General features: G+C 37.4%; 1 protein-coding gene across 1 annotated transcript in view; it reads right to left on the bottom strand.

The window, feature by feature from the left end:
- LOC107603259 (serine/threonine-protein kinase 32B-like) overlaps positions 1 to 14,638 on the bottom strand; it is a 50,086-nt gene extending 35,448 nt beyond the window's left edge. The window contains exons 1-3 of the mRNA XM_016296022.1: positions 14,591 to 14,638; positions 10,003 to 10,154; positions 2,503 to 2,676 (exon numbers count right to left, since the gene is read on the bottom strand). Coding sequence (XP_016151508.1) covers positions 2,503 to 2,676; positions 10,003 to 10,121 — 293 coding nt within the window. The 5' untranslated portion in view covers positions 10,122 to 10,154; positions 14,591 to 14,638. The remainder of the gene's footprint in view (positions 1 to 2,502; positions 2,677 to 10,002; positions 10,155 to 14,590) is intronic.
- Positions 14,639 to 18,154: the final 3,516 nt, after the last annotated feature.

Here is an 18,154-nt window from a genome sequence, read left to right as displayed (position 1 = left end):
CCATGTCGTGAAGATGTTGTGTGTTTCGTTGTGAAAGCGAAACTACTTTGTTTGGTCTTCCAAAAGAGGACACGACTAGAAATCAGTGGTTAAGTTGTATTTACAACACTGTTCCAGAACACTTCAACCCAAATATTCAGATGTGTGCAGCACATTTTACGGAGGACTGTTTCCTGATCCTGGGAGAGTAGACTACAATGCTGGCTACACACAAAGGCTGTTTCTATAAAGTGGGGCAGTTCCAAGTTTGCAAGGACAGTCTGGCGCTTCTGACTCACGGCCTGTAAGTACGTTTTCATATTAAAAGAATTTGCCACTGACAATTCAAACGCGAGTTTTGAGCAGTGTAGAGTAGCGCTGGTTGTTTGTCATTTCTCCGATCACAACATGGTTTTATGTTTACGTGGCGCGATATGCAACACAACGTGTAAAAAGACGTGTAAAAGTATAAGTCATTATAATCAGTAATTATGTCCCCACTGGATGCAACAAATGCCTCGTTTGTAATGGGTTTTATTGTTTTTGTCTCGTCGCGCCATGACACAGCATCACAGTATGGTAAGGGGCGTACGCTTCAGGTATTCGGCCAATCACAACGCACTGGATAGCTGGCCAATCAGAGCACACCTCGCTTTTCAGACCGATGAGCTTTCAGTCTGGATCCAGCCCTTACAAAGACCTGAGATGACTGAACACCTGAGAAGAGATGATGCCAACCCCTCAGAACACTTCTGATGATGCCAACCCTGAAACAACATAAACTGCCAAATTTTGCCACAAGTTTGATTGCAACATATAATAATTGCTGTTAATAGTGTTTATTGTCTGTTTGATTACGTCATTGTAAGGCTCCAGCTTGTAATGACTCTCCCAACCATTAGCTGACACTGACACTTATGCCATGTAATGACTCTCCCAGCCACTAGGTGGCCCTAGCTTCTGTAGAATTCATTGTATTACTACTCATTAGGACTTGATTCCTCCCACCTGTGGGTCATTACCTTGTTTGCGTTTGCCTATTTAAGCATGCCTCTTTCTTTCAGTTGTGTTCAGTCTTGAGCCTACTATGCCTGTGCTATCCTCACCAAGAAAGCGAAGTCTGTTGTGGTTTTGGATTTGCCTTTTGCTCATCTTTTTGTTTCTTGTATTTTTTTTCTGTGGAAGCACGGCTTCCTCTTTGTTGTACTTTTGACTTGTCCAGGGAAAGTAAGCTGTTGTGAGAGTGTGTCGCCCATACAATTGAGCTCCCCCGGAATGTGGACGGCGCGCAGCGACTTCAGCCGCACTGACTGGGCATGCTCGTTGGTGAGAAGCGCCATCATACTCATCGAGTCTAACTCCATATCGAGAAAAGAGATTTTCTGCACAGGGGAGAGCTTGCTCTTTTCCCAGTTGATCTGAAGCCCTAGTTGGCTGAGGTGCTGGATCACCAGGTCCCTGTGATCGCACAACTGTTCTCACGACTGGGCCATGATGAGCCAGTTGTTGAGATAGTTGAGGATCCTGATGCCCACTTCCCATAACGGGGCAATGGCTGTAAAACTCTGACTCCATCTCGGCTGGAGGGACAGGCTCGATTGCATCCTTCGTCAGTAGGACAGCAATCTCCTAGCGCAGGACAGGGGCATCTCGAGCTGCCACCAAAGTCTCGAGAATGAATCGCGTAGCTGAGTCTAACTGTCTGAATGAGCCAACGGACGGAAATGACCACAACCAAGAGAACATGGACAGTGCGAAAAGCAGAGACCAGACATCTTTAAAAAGACACGAGTCGTCCGCAATTTGCTCTTTTAGTTGAAGTGCCCAGGGGAATCACTGAAAGGGACACCGCTGTTTGCGCCGTACCCACAACCAGAACACCTCTCCGACACACAGCAGATGAAAGGCTTTGTGGATTATAACAGCTTTCATACAACTACTCGGCTCCGAAGCAAAAATCTGAATGAGTGGATGCACCTGTCGCCTATTTATACCCGTATGCACAGGGAGTGACTCAGCATGCAAAATCCACAAGCCAAATTTCATTGCCGTTTTCTTTTAAAATCAGAGATGATTGGGGCTCCCGAGTAAACCCCTAATGTCGTCACGACATAACCCGTAGTGACTGACATATAGGGAACCTGATGTACACAATATACTACATGCCTTCTGTCATCTGATTGAGAGTTTATGTTTTTTTTTAAAAGGACTTTTGTTATAATTGTACAAACATCCATCTTCAGCCCAGGTCTTTTTGCTGTCAAATCTTTACAGATTTTTATCAAGCAAACGTAATAATTTGTGTGTGTGTGTGTGTGCATACATATAAATCTTATTATTTGGTAGTAAGATTGTCTATTGTCTGTATCTGTATAAGCAAACCAGGCCACACACAGAGAACAGTACAGTACATCAGCATCTAACTTTGCTTGTGCATGAGACTTTTTTATTTATTTATTATTATTTGTGCCTTTTTGCTTTGATTGTATCACTGGATGTGTAAAAGCTTCATGCAGTCATTACCTGTGGATGATGCGTTTGTTGCGCAGGTAGTGCAGAGCGAGGGCGATTTCACACACGTAGTGCTTGACTGTGCTCTCTGTAAAGTGCACGTTCTGCTGTAGATGATAACGCAGATCTCCTCCCAGCAGCAGGTCAACTACCATGAACATGTCCTCCTCATCTTGAAACGAGTACCTGCGTTAGACAAATGATGACAGTGAGTTCTCATCTTTCTTCATAATACACATGAATTTACACGTCTAATTTGGAGACTTTCACATGTATTTGTTTGACGTGCAATATTAAGATGGCTATTTTAGTAGGATTACTGGTAGATTAACTGCTATTTTAGTACAACCGATACACCTGCTTTTTAATGCAAATTTCTGCTCAGCCAATCATGAGGTGGCAACTCAATCCCTGTTGGGGCAGAAATGCGATCTAAGTGACACTGTGGAATGATTGTTGGTGGCAGTCGAGGTGGTTTGAGTATCTCAGGAACAGCTGATCTGGGATTTTCACGCACCGTAAACAGTCCTGAGTTTACAGCAAATGCAGAAAAACAGAAAAACATCCAGGGAGCGACAGTTCTGTGGCTGAAAAGGCCTTGTTAATGAGAGAGATCAAAAGAGAATCACCAGGCTGGCAAGAGCACAACAATATACATATTATATAATAACCAACCACGTAAGAGCTCTGAGCCTATTGACTATTTAAAGGAATAGTTCACCCCAAAAATTAGAATGTGAATATTTACTCCCCCTCAGGTCATCCGAGATTAGGACGAGTTTGTTTCTTCATCAGGTTTGGAGAAATGTAGCATTGCATCAGTGTCTCAGCAATGGATGCTCTGCAGTGAATGGGTGCCGTCAGAATGAGAGTCCAAACAGCTGATAAACACATCACAATAATCCACAAGTAATCCACACCACTCCAGCCCATTAATTAATGTCTTGAGAAGCCAAAAGCTGCATGTTTGGAAGAAACAAATCCATCTTTAAGATGTTTTAACGTTAAACTGTTTGCTTCCAGCTAAAATATGAGTCCATAATCCATAATAATGCTTCCTCCAGTGAAAAAATGCATCTCCTGTCGTCTCTCACATCAAAGTCCAGCCACATATTTGTTTAGAGCTGTATTTGGCTTGTAAACAGTGCTTGATCTGTGCAGATTTCTCTCCTGATTCAGACCAGAACACTTTTTTACTGGAGGAAGCATTATTAATAATTTTGTCTTCTCAAGTGGTGTGTATTATTGTGATGTTTTTATCAGCTGTTTGGACTCTCATTCTGACGGCACCCATTCACTGCAGAGGATCTATTGGTGAGCAAGTGATGGAATGACACATTTCTCCAAATATGATGAAGAAACAAAATACATCTTGGATGGACTGAGGGGGCGTAAGTTTTTATTTTTAATCAAATATTCCTTTTAAGAAGGGAAAATGTCTCACCCAAATTTCCAGCTTCAATATAAAATGTCAACAAATGAAAAGAAAACTGCGCTTGTTGAGCTATTTTGTGGGGTCATAAAGCCAAAGCAAGCAAAAGTACAGAACCTCAGTCATAGAAAAGCACTGAAGTTGTTTTCCTGTTTGTTTGTTTCAGAGAAAGATCTCCCACTGGCAGGTCTGAGCTTGTTCTGCTTGTGCCCTCAGTAACCCATCGGTCAATCAATGTCTGACACTCTCAGGAGCTCTACATCAGCAAACACTCATTTCACTCTCATTTGAAAAACCATTCAGCAAAGCAGCATTGATTTTACATACTTGCTGCCTGCTGATGTGCCCTTCCATTCATCTTTGAAAAATGACTCTCTCACAGCGTTACCTAAACTAAAGACAGGTTTGTCTCGTCATCGTGCTGGAACCCAGGCAAACAAACAAGCAAAGACTGCAGACATCTCAGCTGCAGAAGTGGACGTTGTCAATGCAGGAATTAATGTTGGAGAACAGAAAAGCCTTTTTAAGCGTCCTGCTTTACTTTGATCCCTGGAAATGTCCATCTGTCAGAGACTGAACTCAACACGTCTGCTGTGTGGACACAAATAGAACAGCCTGAGGCTTTATGAGCAACATAGCAACAATCTGCAGATGTTCTCCTATGACTGCTTAATATATTGAAAATGTTGAAATAAGTTTTTTATTATTTAATTTTATTTTAGTTCATATCTGAAATGTTTTTGGTTTATGGTGTTAGTTTCAATTAACAATAATAGTAACACTTTTAGGGTCTCTTAGTTGCTTATTAGCATGCATATTACTAGAATATTAGCCTTTTATTAGTAGTAATTAAGCACATATTAATGCCTTATTCTACATCCCTCGTTCTACCCAATACCTAAACTTAACAACTACCTTACTAACTATTAATAAGCAGCACATTAGGAATGTATTGAGGGAAAAGTCATAGTTAATAGTGAATAAGTGTTCTCTATTCTAAAGTGTTATCACAATGATAATCCTGCCTTTGGTACGAAATGGCATGCATTTTTCAATTTATGCTTGGCAAATACAAACAAAAGGTTTTAACTTTGGCATGCATTTTTCATCCTCTAATGGCCTTTTGAGGCGTTTGATTCGTATTTGAGGGCATCACTGAGATCCTCCACTACAGCAGAAGCACACATCTAATAAATTACTGATGACAAGGAAAAGGCATGGCATGAAAACCTGCTTAGGATGCCACCGTGACTCGTGTCACATCGATTTTAAACTGCGCTTTGATTGACAGGCTTTATTTGTCCGATGTCAAAGAGGGACCAAATTACAGCGTGGTGCTGAGAAAGCGTAAGGTGTGAGCCCTTCGTCAAGCTATACTTCCTGCACAAGCACACTGCTGGCAAAAGAGTGATTCACCTTGAGCGCATTTAGGGCCTCTTAGAACCAGTTTAAAACATGTGTGCTAATCAGGCTTTCAGATGAGAAAACTGCAGGCTAAATGCTATTCTCTTGTTTTAGACACTCGGAAATCAGGAGAAGAGAATTCAACTTTCGCCACAAGCAGAAGAGTTTCAGGAAAACACACTCCACGTGAGACAGAAGGTAGTGTGAGAGCTCTTCTCTTTAAATATAAAGACGGTTGTAGTCTCAGCTGGAGCCTGTCTACATCTCATTAAAAGTAATAGGGCTTTCTTTTTAAGTTGTAATGCAAAGACTAGTGCTATATCTGAATGCTGCACAGAGAATTATTTAAAACGGTTGTCTATTGCCAATTCTTTTACTGCAGTGGTTAATGATAAAAACTATGGTCGCAAATGGTTTCCTAAAACCGTATTTGCAACAAACATTCGCAAAGGGCATTGCATATGTGCGTGATTGGAACCGCAGCTCTCGACCTGTGGTTAATAGCATAGTTTCTTGTAAGAAAAACATGTGAACTTTAATTAATTAATATTATTAATAAATTATATTAATAAGCAAGCTAACATGCAGTTCATTCCAGATTCCATTCTACATCTTTTAGCTTGTCAAATGAATTAAAGTGCCATTTTTTTGGTTTTTAATGTCATTAAATGTATTGTTGAAAAAAGCATGCTTCAAACAACAGATGTGCAATGAAGTTATTATGCTTTTGGGAAACAGAGAGGAGAAAACAGTTTGGAGAATTGATGGATGGATTTTGGTTTCATTTGACAGCAAAATACAATAAGAATTCTTACTTCACATAAAGAAGATAAAAACTTTTTTTTTTTTTTTTTTTGGATTGTGACAATTAAAGTTAAAATTCAGCCACAAAATGACAATTATGTCATTATTTAGTCATCTTCAAGTTGCTGTGTGAGTTTCTTTGGTAATACTTTAGTTTGGGGACCGATTCTCACTATTAACTAGTTGCTTATTAGCATGCATATTATAAAAATATTGGCTATTTATTAGTACTTATAAAGCACTTATTAACACCTTATTCTGCATGACCATATTTTAGATCATTTAATCCACACCATACCTAAACTTACCAACTACCTTACTAACTTAATAAGCGGCAAACTGAGGCAAAAGTCATGGTTAATAGTTAGGTAACATTGGTCCCCAAACTAAAGTGTGAGTGTTTCATTCCTCTGTTGAACACAATAGAAGATATTCTGAAGAATGTTGCCAGAAGCCATTGATTTCCTGCAGTTGTTGTCCTGCATCTTCAATAAACAAGCTACAGGTAGTTCAAAATGCAGCGGCTAGAGTCCTTACCAGGTCAAGAAAATATGATCATATTACCCCAATTTTACAGTCTCTGCACTGGCTACCTGTTAAGTTCCGTATCAGTTACAAAATATTAATACTTGCCTATAAGGCCCTTAATGGGTTAGCTCCTGCGTACCTAACTAGTCTTCTACCACGCTACAATCCATCACGCTCCCTAAGGTCGCAAAACTCTGGACTTTTGGTAGTACCTAGAATAGCAAAGTCCACTAAAGGAGGTAGAGCTTTTTCACATTCGGCTCCCAAACTCTGGAATAGCCTTCCTGATACCGTTCGGGGTTCAGACACACTCTCTCTGTTTAAATCTAGATTAAAGACACATCTCTTTGGCCAAGCATTCAAATAATGCATCTCATAATCTTGTACTGCAGTTATATCTGAACAAATGCACATTGAAGTTCATAAAAAACTGAAATTAATAACCTAATTAGCTTATACTCAATATTTCAGGTTTAGTGCATACGTGTAGTACAAATTCAAATCTAAATATTAATCTTAGAGTATATTAACTCATGTAGCTGATTACACATTTTCTGGGGCTAACTTATTACACTGCATTTTACACATTTACTTGATTTGACCTTTCACACACAAATCAGTCAATTACACTTATATTTTAGATTCATATATGTCATACTTGGGTTTAATGATGGTGAGTGTTGATATATTGGATAGATACTAAAACATGACAGTGAAAATGTTACGTGTAAATGTTACTGTATAAATACTGGTAAAGCATACTGATAAAACAGAGTCCTGTTATGAGTTATGTTGTGTGAGGTAACAATTTGCTGAAATAAAGCGGTGAACAGCATGAAAAGCTTTCTAGATGTGAAGTGTGCTCATATCTCAAGTATTCAGCTCCATTCATTAGAAGCTAAAAGCATCCTGACAGTGACTGCACTGTTTTGTCTCATATCCGTCTCTAAATGTCACGCTTCAGCTGTTACCAGTTTCATGCCCCATCTCCCACCAGGCCGAAAGCTGAACTACAAACCTTCTTGGGCAAAATATTCCAAACACAAAGACAAAATATTAGTTTGATTCCGCTACCATGTGCCTTCAATAAACAGACGATTCAAACACTGCCTCAAAATTGTACAGTAGTAGCAAACTAGAAAAAAAACGGTCATGATAAACTTTGGTTGGCTCGAGAAAGCCTAGCCTGAAAGCTTGAATTAGATGTAAAAGCTTGAAGCTTGAAACCATTTTAAAGTATGAAAGTTAGGATAGATAGATAGATAGATAGATAGATAGATAGATAGATAGATAGATAGATAGATAGATACACTTTGCTATCACATTTCAACACATAGCTAGCGTGTTTTATAATGTCTATAGCACATTTTAGCATTTTAAACACATTGCTAGCACGTTTGTTATATGATTATCACATTACCAGCATAGCATTATTTAACACAATGTTATATGTTGTTAGCATGATTAGCATTTTTCTAGCATGTAGCTGACATGATTAGCATGTTTCTAGCATGTAGCTGACATGATAATGTTACGTGTAAATGTTACTGTATAAATACTGGTAAAGCATACTGATAAAACAGAGTCCTGTTATGAGTTATGTTGTGTGAGGTAACAATTTGCTGAAATAAAGCGGTGAACAGCATGAAAAGCTTTCTAGATGTGAAGTGTGCTCATATCTCAAGTATTCAGCTCCATTCATTAGAAGCTAAAAGCATCCTGACAGTGACTGCACTGTTTTGTCTCATATCCGTCTCTAAATGTCACGCTTCAGCTGTTACCAGTTTCATGCCCCATCTCCCACCAGGCCGAAAGCTGAACTACAAACCTTCTTGGGCAAAATATTCCAAACACAAAGACAAAATATTAGTTTGATTCCGCTACCATGTGCCTTCAATAAACAGACGATTCAAACACTGCCTCAAAATTGTACAGTAGTAGCAAACTAGAAAAAAAACGGTCATGATAAACTTTGGTTGGCTCGAGAAAGCCTAGCCTGAAAGCTTGAATTAGATGTAAAAGCTTGAAGCTTGAAACCATTTTAAAGTATGAAAGTTAGGATAGATAGATAGATAGATAGATAGATAGATAGATAGATAGATAGATAGATAGATAGATACACTTTGCTATCACATTTCAACACATAGCTAGCGTGTTTTATAATGTCTATAGCACATTTTAGCATTTTAAACACATTGCTAGCACGTTTGTTATATGATTATCACATTACCAGCATAGCATTTTTTAACACAATGTTATATGTTGTTAGCATGATTAGCATGTTACTAGCATGTAGCTGATATGATTAGCATGTTTCTAGCATGTAGCTAACATGATTAGCATGTTCCTCGCATGTAGCTGACATGATTAGCATGTTTCTAGCATGTAGCTGACATGATTATCATGTTTCTAACATGTAGCTAACATGATTAGCATGTTTCTAGCATGTAGCTGACATGATTATCATGTTTCTAGCATGTAGCTAACATGATTAGCATGTTTCTCGCATGTAGCTAACATGATTAGCATGTTTCTAAATATAGCTGACATGATTAACATGTTTCTAACATGTAGCTGATATGATTAGCATGTTTCTAGCATGTAGCTAACATGATTAGCATGTTTCTCGCATGTAGCTGACATGATTAGCATATTTCTAAATATAGCTGACATGATTAGCATATTTCTAGCATGTATCTGACATGATTAGCATTTTTCTAGCATGTAGCTGACATGATTAGCATGTTTCTAGCATGTTGCTAGCATGTTTTAGCATATTGTGATTAGCACATTGCTAGCATGTTTCTAATACTTTTTGTTAAATATCTTTTTTTCAAAATACAAGGCAGTTTGATATGTTTTTGGATAAATTAGCTCAGTGGAAAAGTGTCAAAGGAAAATGTATATTTTTCACACCCGAACAGCAGAGATTTAAAAAAATAGCCTATAAGAATGTTTGTGTATGCAACGTAGTGTTATACTTACACGGCTACTGAATAGTTAGCTTAGCAACATGCTAATGTCAGAATCAATAGTGTTACTGTGTAAACAGCCACTTAGTCAAGTTTCGAAGGACATTTTGATAGTTATATACTTATGAACTTCCACTTCACCTAAAAAAAACCGTGGCCATCTGCACGTAAATGAGTCATCTTAGTAGATTTTAAGGAACATTTCATTGTAATTGTTAACCTTTGTTACTTAGTAGGCTACTTATACGCTGTTGAAACATTGCAAGGTCACGTTTGTGATTACATCATACAAATGGAATAAATGTACAGGTTAATATTCAAGGTTATTTTGTATAGCACTGATGAATCACTTAATGACTTTGAGAAGCTCACCAGAAATTGACCAGGAACGGGTGCTCCAGGTTCTGCATGATCTGGAGCTCTTTGAAGACATTGCGCACTTCATTGCGCTCCACACACTTGAGTTTGTTCATATACTTCATGGCGTACATTTTCTTTGTGTCCTTTTTCTGGACAATGCATACCTGGAAAAAGAAATGGTATGAGCGATCTTTTTGAACAAATCTGAATCCAAGTTTGCCGAGAATATGGGCTCTCAGTTTTTCAGTGGAATTGGTTCTGGGTTTTCTCCATGCATTTTTCCATTGGATTTTTAACTTGTGGTCGAGTCTTAACTTTGATAAAGAATATCTCTTTGGTTTTGAGACTTTAGTCTTTGCAACTTCAGGGATCTTATCTTTTCACAATCAGCTTGTAACACTCCAAAGAGAAAGAACAACTTGAAATCGCATCATATGACCCCTTTAAAAGGAACTAATGAAAAAGTAGTATTAGTAGATATCTAATAAATAGCCTCAATCATTTTTTTTAAATGTATACAAGATTTAATACTCTACCGTATGGTTGAGCTGTCAGTCCATGGTAAATCTCAATTTAAATTCAGAGAACTATTTCATTAGTTATTTTCTGATAATAAACATTCCTTTAACTTATTAGTAGGTCTTGGATACATGTCATAACCTTCAGGGTCCACAAAGATAAAAAAAATTGTATTTAAAGTCTGTATAATATATATAGCCGTATGCTATATATGCTGTATGACATGTCTTTTACAGACATATCAACCGTACGGTCATGCATGATTTTGAATAATTATGGTTAATAAACATTTCTGCATTTGTCATATATTTTGCTATATTTCTGTTCTTTACTCTCTACCCTATTCACAACAACATTATATTTTCATCCCTACTTATTTGATTGCTTGTTTGACCCTATTATCTGATGACTGACCAGCATTCTCCCTTTTGTGTGACTGACTGGAGTTTGTAAACTGCAGACCAAAGTGCTGAACAATCAGCATACAGCTACATACGATACATAAAAACAAACAAACAATCCAACAATCCAACTAAAAACAACATATACTAGCCCAACTCCTTAAAGACTAATGACAAGAAGTCATTTTTAACACCAGCTTTAAAGGTGTTTATAAATGTAGCCTTTCTAATCTCATGCAGCAGACTATTCCAGATCTGCAAGAGTAAAGTCCTGATCCCCTTTACATTTTAAATGAGTTTGTGGGATAGTAAGAAGCAACTTATTAGTTGATCTTAAAGAACTAGATGTTTGAATGTTGAAAAGTAATGAGCTCAGACACATAATCAGGAGCTATTCCATGTACTGCTTTAAAAACATACAACAGAACCTTATATTTGATCCTGAAGTCCACTGGTAGCCATCTGAGAGAGGCCAAAATAGGAGAGATATGTTGACTTTTCTTAGCATTCACAAGCAGCCTAGCCACCGCATTCTGAACTAATTGCAAGCATGAAATAATGGCCTAACAGGACTATGTGTTTGCAGTACACAAGCCACGGTTAAGACAGCTGACTCCACTGTGATGTCTCTCTCTCTCTCTCTCTCTCTCTCTCACAAACACGCACGCACGCACACACACACACACACACACACACACACACACGATGCGCAAAACTCCGCATTTGAACAGTCAATAGCAAATACTTAAACTAATAACAAAACAGTAGCTGATTCAGAAGCGCCAGATTGTCATAGCAAAGTCAGAATGACCTCCTCTCCTAGGTTCACGAAACGGTCGTCCATAAAATGCATTGCTGTTCTGTTGTAAGTGATCTTAAAGATTCCTAAATGCATCTACTTCTGGAAGGCCAAATAAAGTGCTTTTGCTTTCGTCTAGAAACACACAGTGTCTCCCTGACATGCTGCTTCAACACTAACTGCGGTTACTGAAACCACGCCTTCTTTCTTTGCGTGCACATTTGGGTGGCATTATGCAAATATTTCCACATAGTGATGTAGATATGTGGGGGCGTGTTAGAACGAGCCGTTTTAGGGGGGTGTGGTCGAGTCTTAACTTTGATAAAGAATATCTCTTTGGTTTTGAGACTTTAGTCTTTGCAACTTCAGGGATCTTATCTTTTCACAATCAGCTTGTAACACTCCAAAGAGAAAGAACAACTTGAAATCGCATCATATGACCCCTTTAAAAGGAACTAATGAAAAAGTAGTATTAGTAGATATCTAATAAATAGCCTCAATCATTTTTTTTAAATGTATACAAGATTTAATACTCTACCGTATGGTTGAGCTGTCAGTCCATGGTAAATCTCAATTTAAATTCAGAGAACTATTTCATTAGTTATTTTCTGATAATAAACATTCCTTTAACTTATTAGTAGGTCTTGGATACATGTCATAACCTTCAGGGTCCACAAAGATAAAAAAAATTGCATTTAAAGTCTGTATAATATATATAGCCGTATGCTATATATGCTGTATGACATGTCTTTTACAGACATATCAACCGTACGGTCATGCATGATTTTGAATAATTATGGTTAATAAACATTTCTGCATTTGTCATATATTTTGCTATATTTCTGTTCTTTACTCTCTACCCTATTCACAACAACATTATATTTTCATCCCTACTTATTTGATTGCTTGTTTGACCCTATTATCTGATGACTGACCAGCATTCTCCCTTTTGTGTGACTGACTGGAGTTTGTAAACTGCAGACCAAAGTGCTGAACAATCAGCATACAGCTAAAAACAAACAAACAAACAAACAATCCAACTAAAAACAACATATACTAGCCCAACTCCTTAAAGACTAATGACAAGAAGTCATTTTTAACACCAGCTTTAAAGGTGTTTATAAATGTAGCCTTTCTAATCTCATGCAGCAGACTATTCCAGATCTGCAAGAGTAAAGTCCTGATCCCCTTTACATTTTAAATGAGTTTGTGGGATAGTAAGAAGCAACTTATTAGTTGATCTTAAAGAACTAGATGTTTGAATGTTGAAAAGTAATGAGCTCAGACACATAATCAGGAGCTATTCCATGTACTGCTTTAAAAACATACAACAGAACCTTATATTTGATCCTGAAGTCCACTGGTAGCCATCTGAGAGAGGCCAAAATAGGAGAGATATGTTGACTTTTCTTAGCATTCACAAGCAGCCTAGCCACCGCATTCTGAACTAATTGCAAGCATGAAATAATGGCCTAACAGGACCTCACATACAAAACATTACAATAGTCCAGATGAGACTAAATAAAGGCAGAGAGTTCGGAGAGAGCTGGTTTTAATCGAGCAATCTGGAAAAAAAACCAACTCTTAACCACAGCATTAATGTGCTTGTAAAATTTCAGTTCTGGTTCAAACACAACTCATAGATTCCTTATTTGGTCATTGCAGTAGGCTGACCACGGACCTAAATAAGTGGCAATGTCTGAGCATCCTCTGACGGGACCAAAAATCATAATCTCTGTTTTACTTTGGCTTAACTGAACCAAATTGTGATTCATTCTTATGTGATAGAATTCTTAACCTCTTTCAGACATGCCAAAAGTAAGTTAGAAGCACAGTTCTCTCCAGATTTCAAAGGGAGATAAATTTGTGTATCATTGGCATACAAATGGTAAGACATGAGCCCAGAGGCAGCACGTACACAGAAAATAAAACAGGGCCAATAACAGAACCCTGAGGAACCCCACAGGTAATAGGAGCTGTTATTGAAACAAAGTCACCATACTTCACTGAGAATGCTCTATTGGCACGATAAGATCTTTATGAGAATCACATGGTCTATTGCATCAAGAGATGCACTCTAGTCCAGTAAAATCAGAGCTGCAGTTACCTGAATCACTGATTATACAAAGATAATTTACAACTCTCAAAAGTGCAGACTCTGTGCTGTGACCCGCCCTAAAACCCAACTGAAATTTGTCTAAGACATTAACTGGGATAAAACTGCCTTTTCTAAAATCTTTGATATGCATGATCATTTTGAGATGGGACAGTAATTCTTCAGTTCTAGTGGGTCTAATAGCGCTTTTCCACTGCGTGGTACGGCACGGCTCGGCTTGGCTCGGTTTGCATTTCCACTGCAGTTTAGTATCGCTTTAGAGTGGGCGCTAGTTGCGCCACCTCTACTGCCGCGACTCCTGAAAATCTCTTTTGGCTTGATTTGCTGGCCACAACTCTCTGATTGGTAGAATTTCTTGAACAGCATCATGGGTAATGCAGTTTTTCAAAAAGTAATTTTACCCTTTTATGGATAAAATGAATGGAGTCTTTTACTTTTGAAACCTCTACTGGAGAGTCAACAAAGATAGAATCCCAGAATAAAACATTGGATGAAGCATTTAAATGTATTGAATATTGGGCATTAATAGACGTTAACATTTGGCTTGCCATACTATCGAGTCAATATAGCAGTAATTAACCATCTTAAGGCCAACTGGCGCACTTACTCTTGAGTTAATTGAATCTGCCAAATTAGGTCTTAATCTACAGTATCAAAGTTTTAAGCGCAATCAATGAAGGTCACTGACAATTCACTTTGGCCTCAGTACAATCGGCTTCTATTTGTTTTGTTGTGTTTATCTAGTAAATAAAAAGCAACACTTACTTTTCCAAAACTGCCTTTTCCAATGGCTCTCAAGATCTGAAAGTGGTCAAAGTTGACTGTGGAGAGACAATAAATAAATATATTAGTGTACAGTATATTACACTAATGAAATTACAAGATAATAATTTTTCTCTTCTGTAGAACACACACACACACACACACACACACACAGGGGCGTCGGAGTAAAACAGCAAACACCATATTTGAGAACAGAACAGATTCAAACTCTTTGTATTCCCAAGGACAATTGCGATGCTGAATAGTAAATAAAACAAGCTGACAATAGATTTTAATTTCTTTATGAAGTTGCTCATCTGATTTAAACAGGCGTGCAGTTCACAAAATTAATGCATTATGTGTTTGGTTTGCACCAAAGGCATTTTAGCTGAATCTCACTCCTCATCTAATGCAGCAAAACTCATCGTCTGACCTGTGAATGAACCGCGTCCCGTCTCTCACAGCTCGTCTATCTGAAACTGCAGTCCAAGGCAGTCTAAAGAATGCTGTCAGCAGCAATTACAGCTTGATGGTTGCTACTCGGTGGTCAAGGACCAGCGATCATTATTATATTTAAAAACAGACGTCTCAGACTCAGCTAGCATGCTCACAGTTTTTCTGTTGCATTTTGCACACAAAACTCTCAAGAGTTTCCTCAAAATTACAAACTTCTATCTAACTGGCACAACTTTCAGGAAACGTCAAAAAAAAAACACTTTCTCAGAATGCTATAATTTATACCCCAAAGTCTTCAAAATAGAAGCAAACAACACAAAGCATGAAGAAAGAACGTCACAGAGGTACTGTTAGGTGAGTATATCTTTTTATTTATTTTTTGCTTTATTTTACAGTATATCAACTTTTGTACTAACACAAGTACTGCATAATACTACTTTCAATTACTACTTACTACTTAAACTGAGGGGGGGGTATCTACAAATCTATATTATATATGAATGATTGAACATATAATGTATAAGCATACATGTTTTTAGGAATATCTGAAAGTGTTTACAAAAATTAGGGACACAGCTGTAAAGCAATATAAAGAAAATGTACTCTTGAAAACTTCCTTCTCTTGGGAAAAGTAATAATCTTTAAAATGTACATGTTTATATTTCTTTCTTTTTTTACTTATATATATAATACAACATTAAGGCTACAAAAATGTAAATATTGATCTCAAACTCTTATTAAAAAGTTGAGCATGCTCTCCCTCAAATTTCAAGACCTTCATAAACCCACACGTGTGCAGAAGTGCAGGTAAGGTTTTTCTCTTCGTCAATACTGTTTATTTTTAGTTTTGCTAGGTAAGGACAAAAATTATACCTGAAGTCATGCATCTTGTGCAATGACTTTTCTAAGCAATCTGACTTGCATATTTTCACAAGGCAAACAATAAAACAGATCCCATTAGAGTTTAAACATATAACATTATTCTAAGCTCCACTATGAAACTGAGCAAAAGAATATAATAAGACTATAAGTGATAAAATCCTTTATAAAACCAGACGTGTTATGATGATCAAAGTGATGTGTAAATTAACTCATTTTCTGTTTATTATCACTTTATTAATTTTACTTGACAAAATGGATCATGTCTGGGTGGCTGTGCTGTTTATTAGTCCGAACCATCTGATCCTCTGAAACATTATTCACTCTTGTCGCTGTTGGACAGTGTTCTGTTGCCAACATTATTTAATCTAATATTTTGTATTATCAAGTATTTTGTTATATATATTATATATATATATTTAGTATTATATTTCTGTGTGTCACATCAAACTACTCGTGCATTAAACAACTACTTGATTGACTTGACACACACACACACATTAGATCATATAGTAGTTCATGTTTTAGTGTGTTATGAATGTGGGTCCACTGTCCAACTATAGGAACTGGAACAGCTTGTTTTCTTTTCAAGAGCACACTTACCCTCCTCTGGGTCATTACTGACCGATGTCCTGCTGGACTGACCGAGTCCCATGATTCTGAAGAGGTTAACATAGAAACATCTTCTGTGTTTGTTAATAAGGATATATGCCTCTGTTGAAGAACGGCCTGTGACAGGGACAGAGTGAAGAGTGAGTGTAATCTTCCCTCGATAAGTATACATGGTCACACTTTAGTTTAAGGTCCAATTCTCACTATTAACTAGCTATGACCTCAATAAACCCCTAATTTGCTGCCTATTAATAGTTAGTTATTAAGTTTAGGTATGGGGTGGATTAAAGGATCTAAAATATGATCATGCAGAATACGAAATTAATCTGTGATTTATAAGTACTAATAAACAGCCAATATGCTAGTAATATGCATGCTAATTAATAATGAGAATTTGTCCTTAGATAAAGTGTGACAAAATATTCACTGCATAAAAAGTGTGACAACTTGCCCCTATTAAAACACTTTAAATAGTAGGATACTAAATAGGACAGTGTGCAAGTCATACTTCGTTATATACATGTTGTTCATTGGTAATTGTTAATAGTAGCATAAAGAGTGTAATGCAAAGTCCACATACAGTAGAGAGTTGTATAGACTTGTAGCTGAACTCGTGCATAATAAAATCATCGGAAATCGCACACTCACCGCTTTATACAGCAGGATGGTTGAAATGATCGTCCTGATGAATAACAGCGATGGTGCCAGGCGAGACTGCAGTGTAAAGGTGAGACTGTCCCGCACAAGTTCTCCACTCGCCGCAATGCTGTGAGAAGATCCTCGCAGAGCCGGAGTCAATGACACACTGATGCAGAACACACACATTAGTGCTGCTGCACGCCTGCATCACAGCACACACATCTACAGAGCTCACGTCCTCAACTGTTGAATAAAAGCCTCGTTACGCGTCTGGGTACGGATCTGATGTGCATCGCATGTGATGATGATGATGATGGTGATGATGGTGAAAGTGTCCCACTGCTGGGGAGGTTCATTTAATCATGCATACTGTGTTTTTTTTAATGCATAATGTGGTTCAAGTAGGCTAGTTACTGTTTGTACGCAATGTTAGTGCGCTGGTCTCCCCAGAGGCTTTTATTAATTCAAGTACATGGTCTCTTAAAATTATTAGATTATTTGACCTTTTATGACAGGTCAAGTTTAGTTTCGGTCATCAAATTTCAGTTCATCATCATGTTATTATGATATAATAATATATATTGAATTTAGGGCTGTCAGTCGATTCAAATTTGTAATCTAATACATTACATGATGTGTCGATTAGTTAATTGAATTAATCTAATGGTACTCTAAATAAGAAACTAAAATGTCAAATGTCTTTGAGTCATTCATTCATTGATTGTTATTCATTTTAGTTACTGTTTGTACGCAATGTTAGTGCGCTGGTCTCCCCAGAGGCTTTTATTAATTCATTCAATAATTATTTTTTAAATGCATTTTAAACAGTGGCATAATTTACAATGTTTATATAATGCACATGTAAAAGAAGAAGAAAACAACAACAAAACGTTCGTCAATGTCGTGTAAACAATTTGCAAAAAATCATGTTAGAAAATACATAAAAAATACAAGAGAACGGTGTATATATTGTCATGTTAT

This window comes from Sinocyclocheilus grahami, unplaced genomic scaffold, assembly GCF_001515645.1.
Source record: "Sinocyclocheilus grahami isolate Dianchi unplaced genomic scaffold, SAMN03320097.WGS_v1.1 scaffold343.1, whole genome shotgun sequence".
NCBI classification, from domain to species: Eukaryota; Metazoa; Chordata; class Actinopteri; order Cypriniformes; family Cyprinidae; genus Sinocyclocheilus; species Sinocyclocheilus grahami.
The sequence above is the reverse complement of the archived record's forward strand: the minus strand, read 5'-3'. Positions and strand labels throughout refer to the sequence as shown.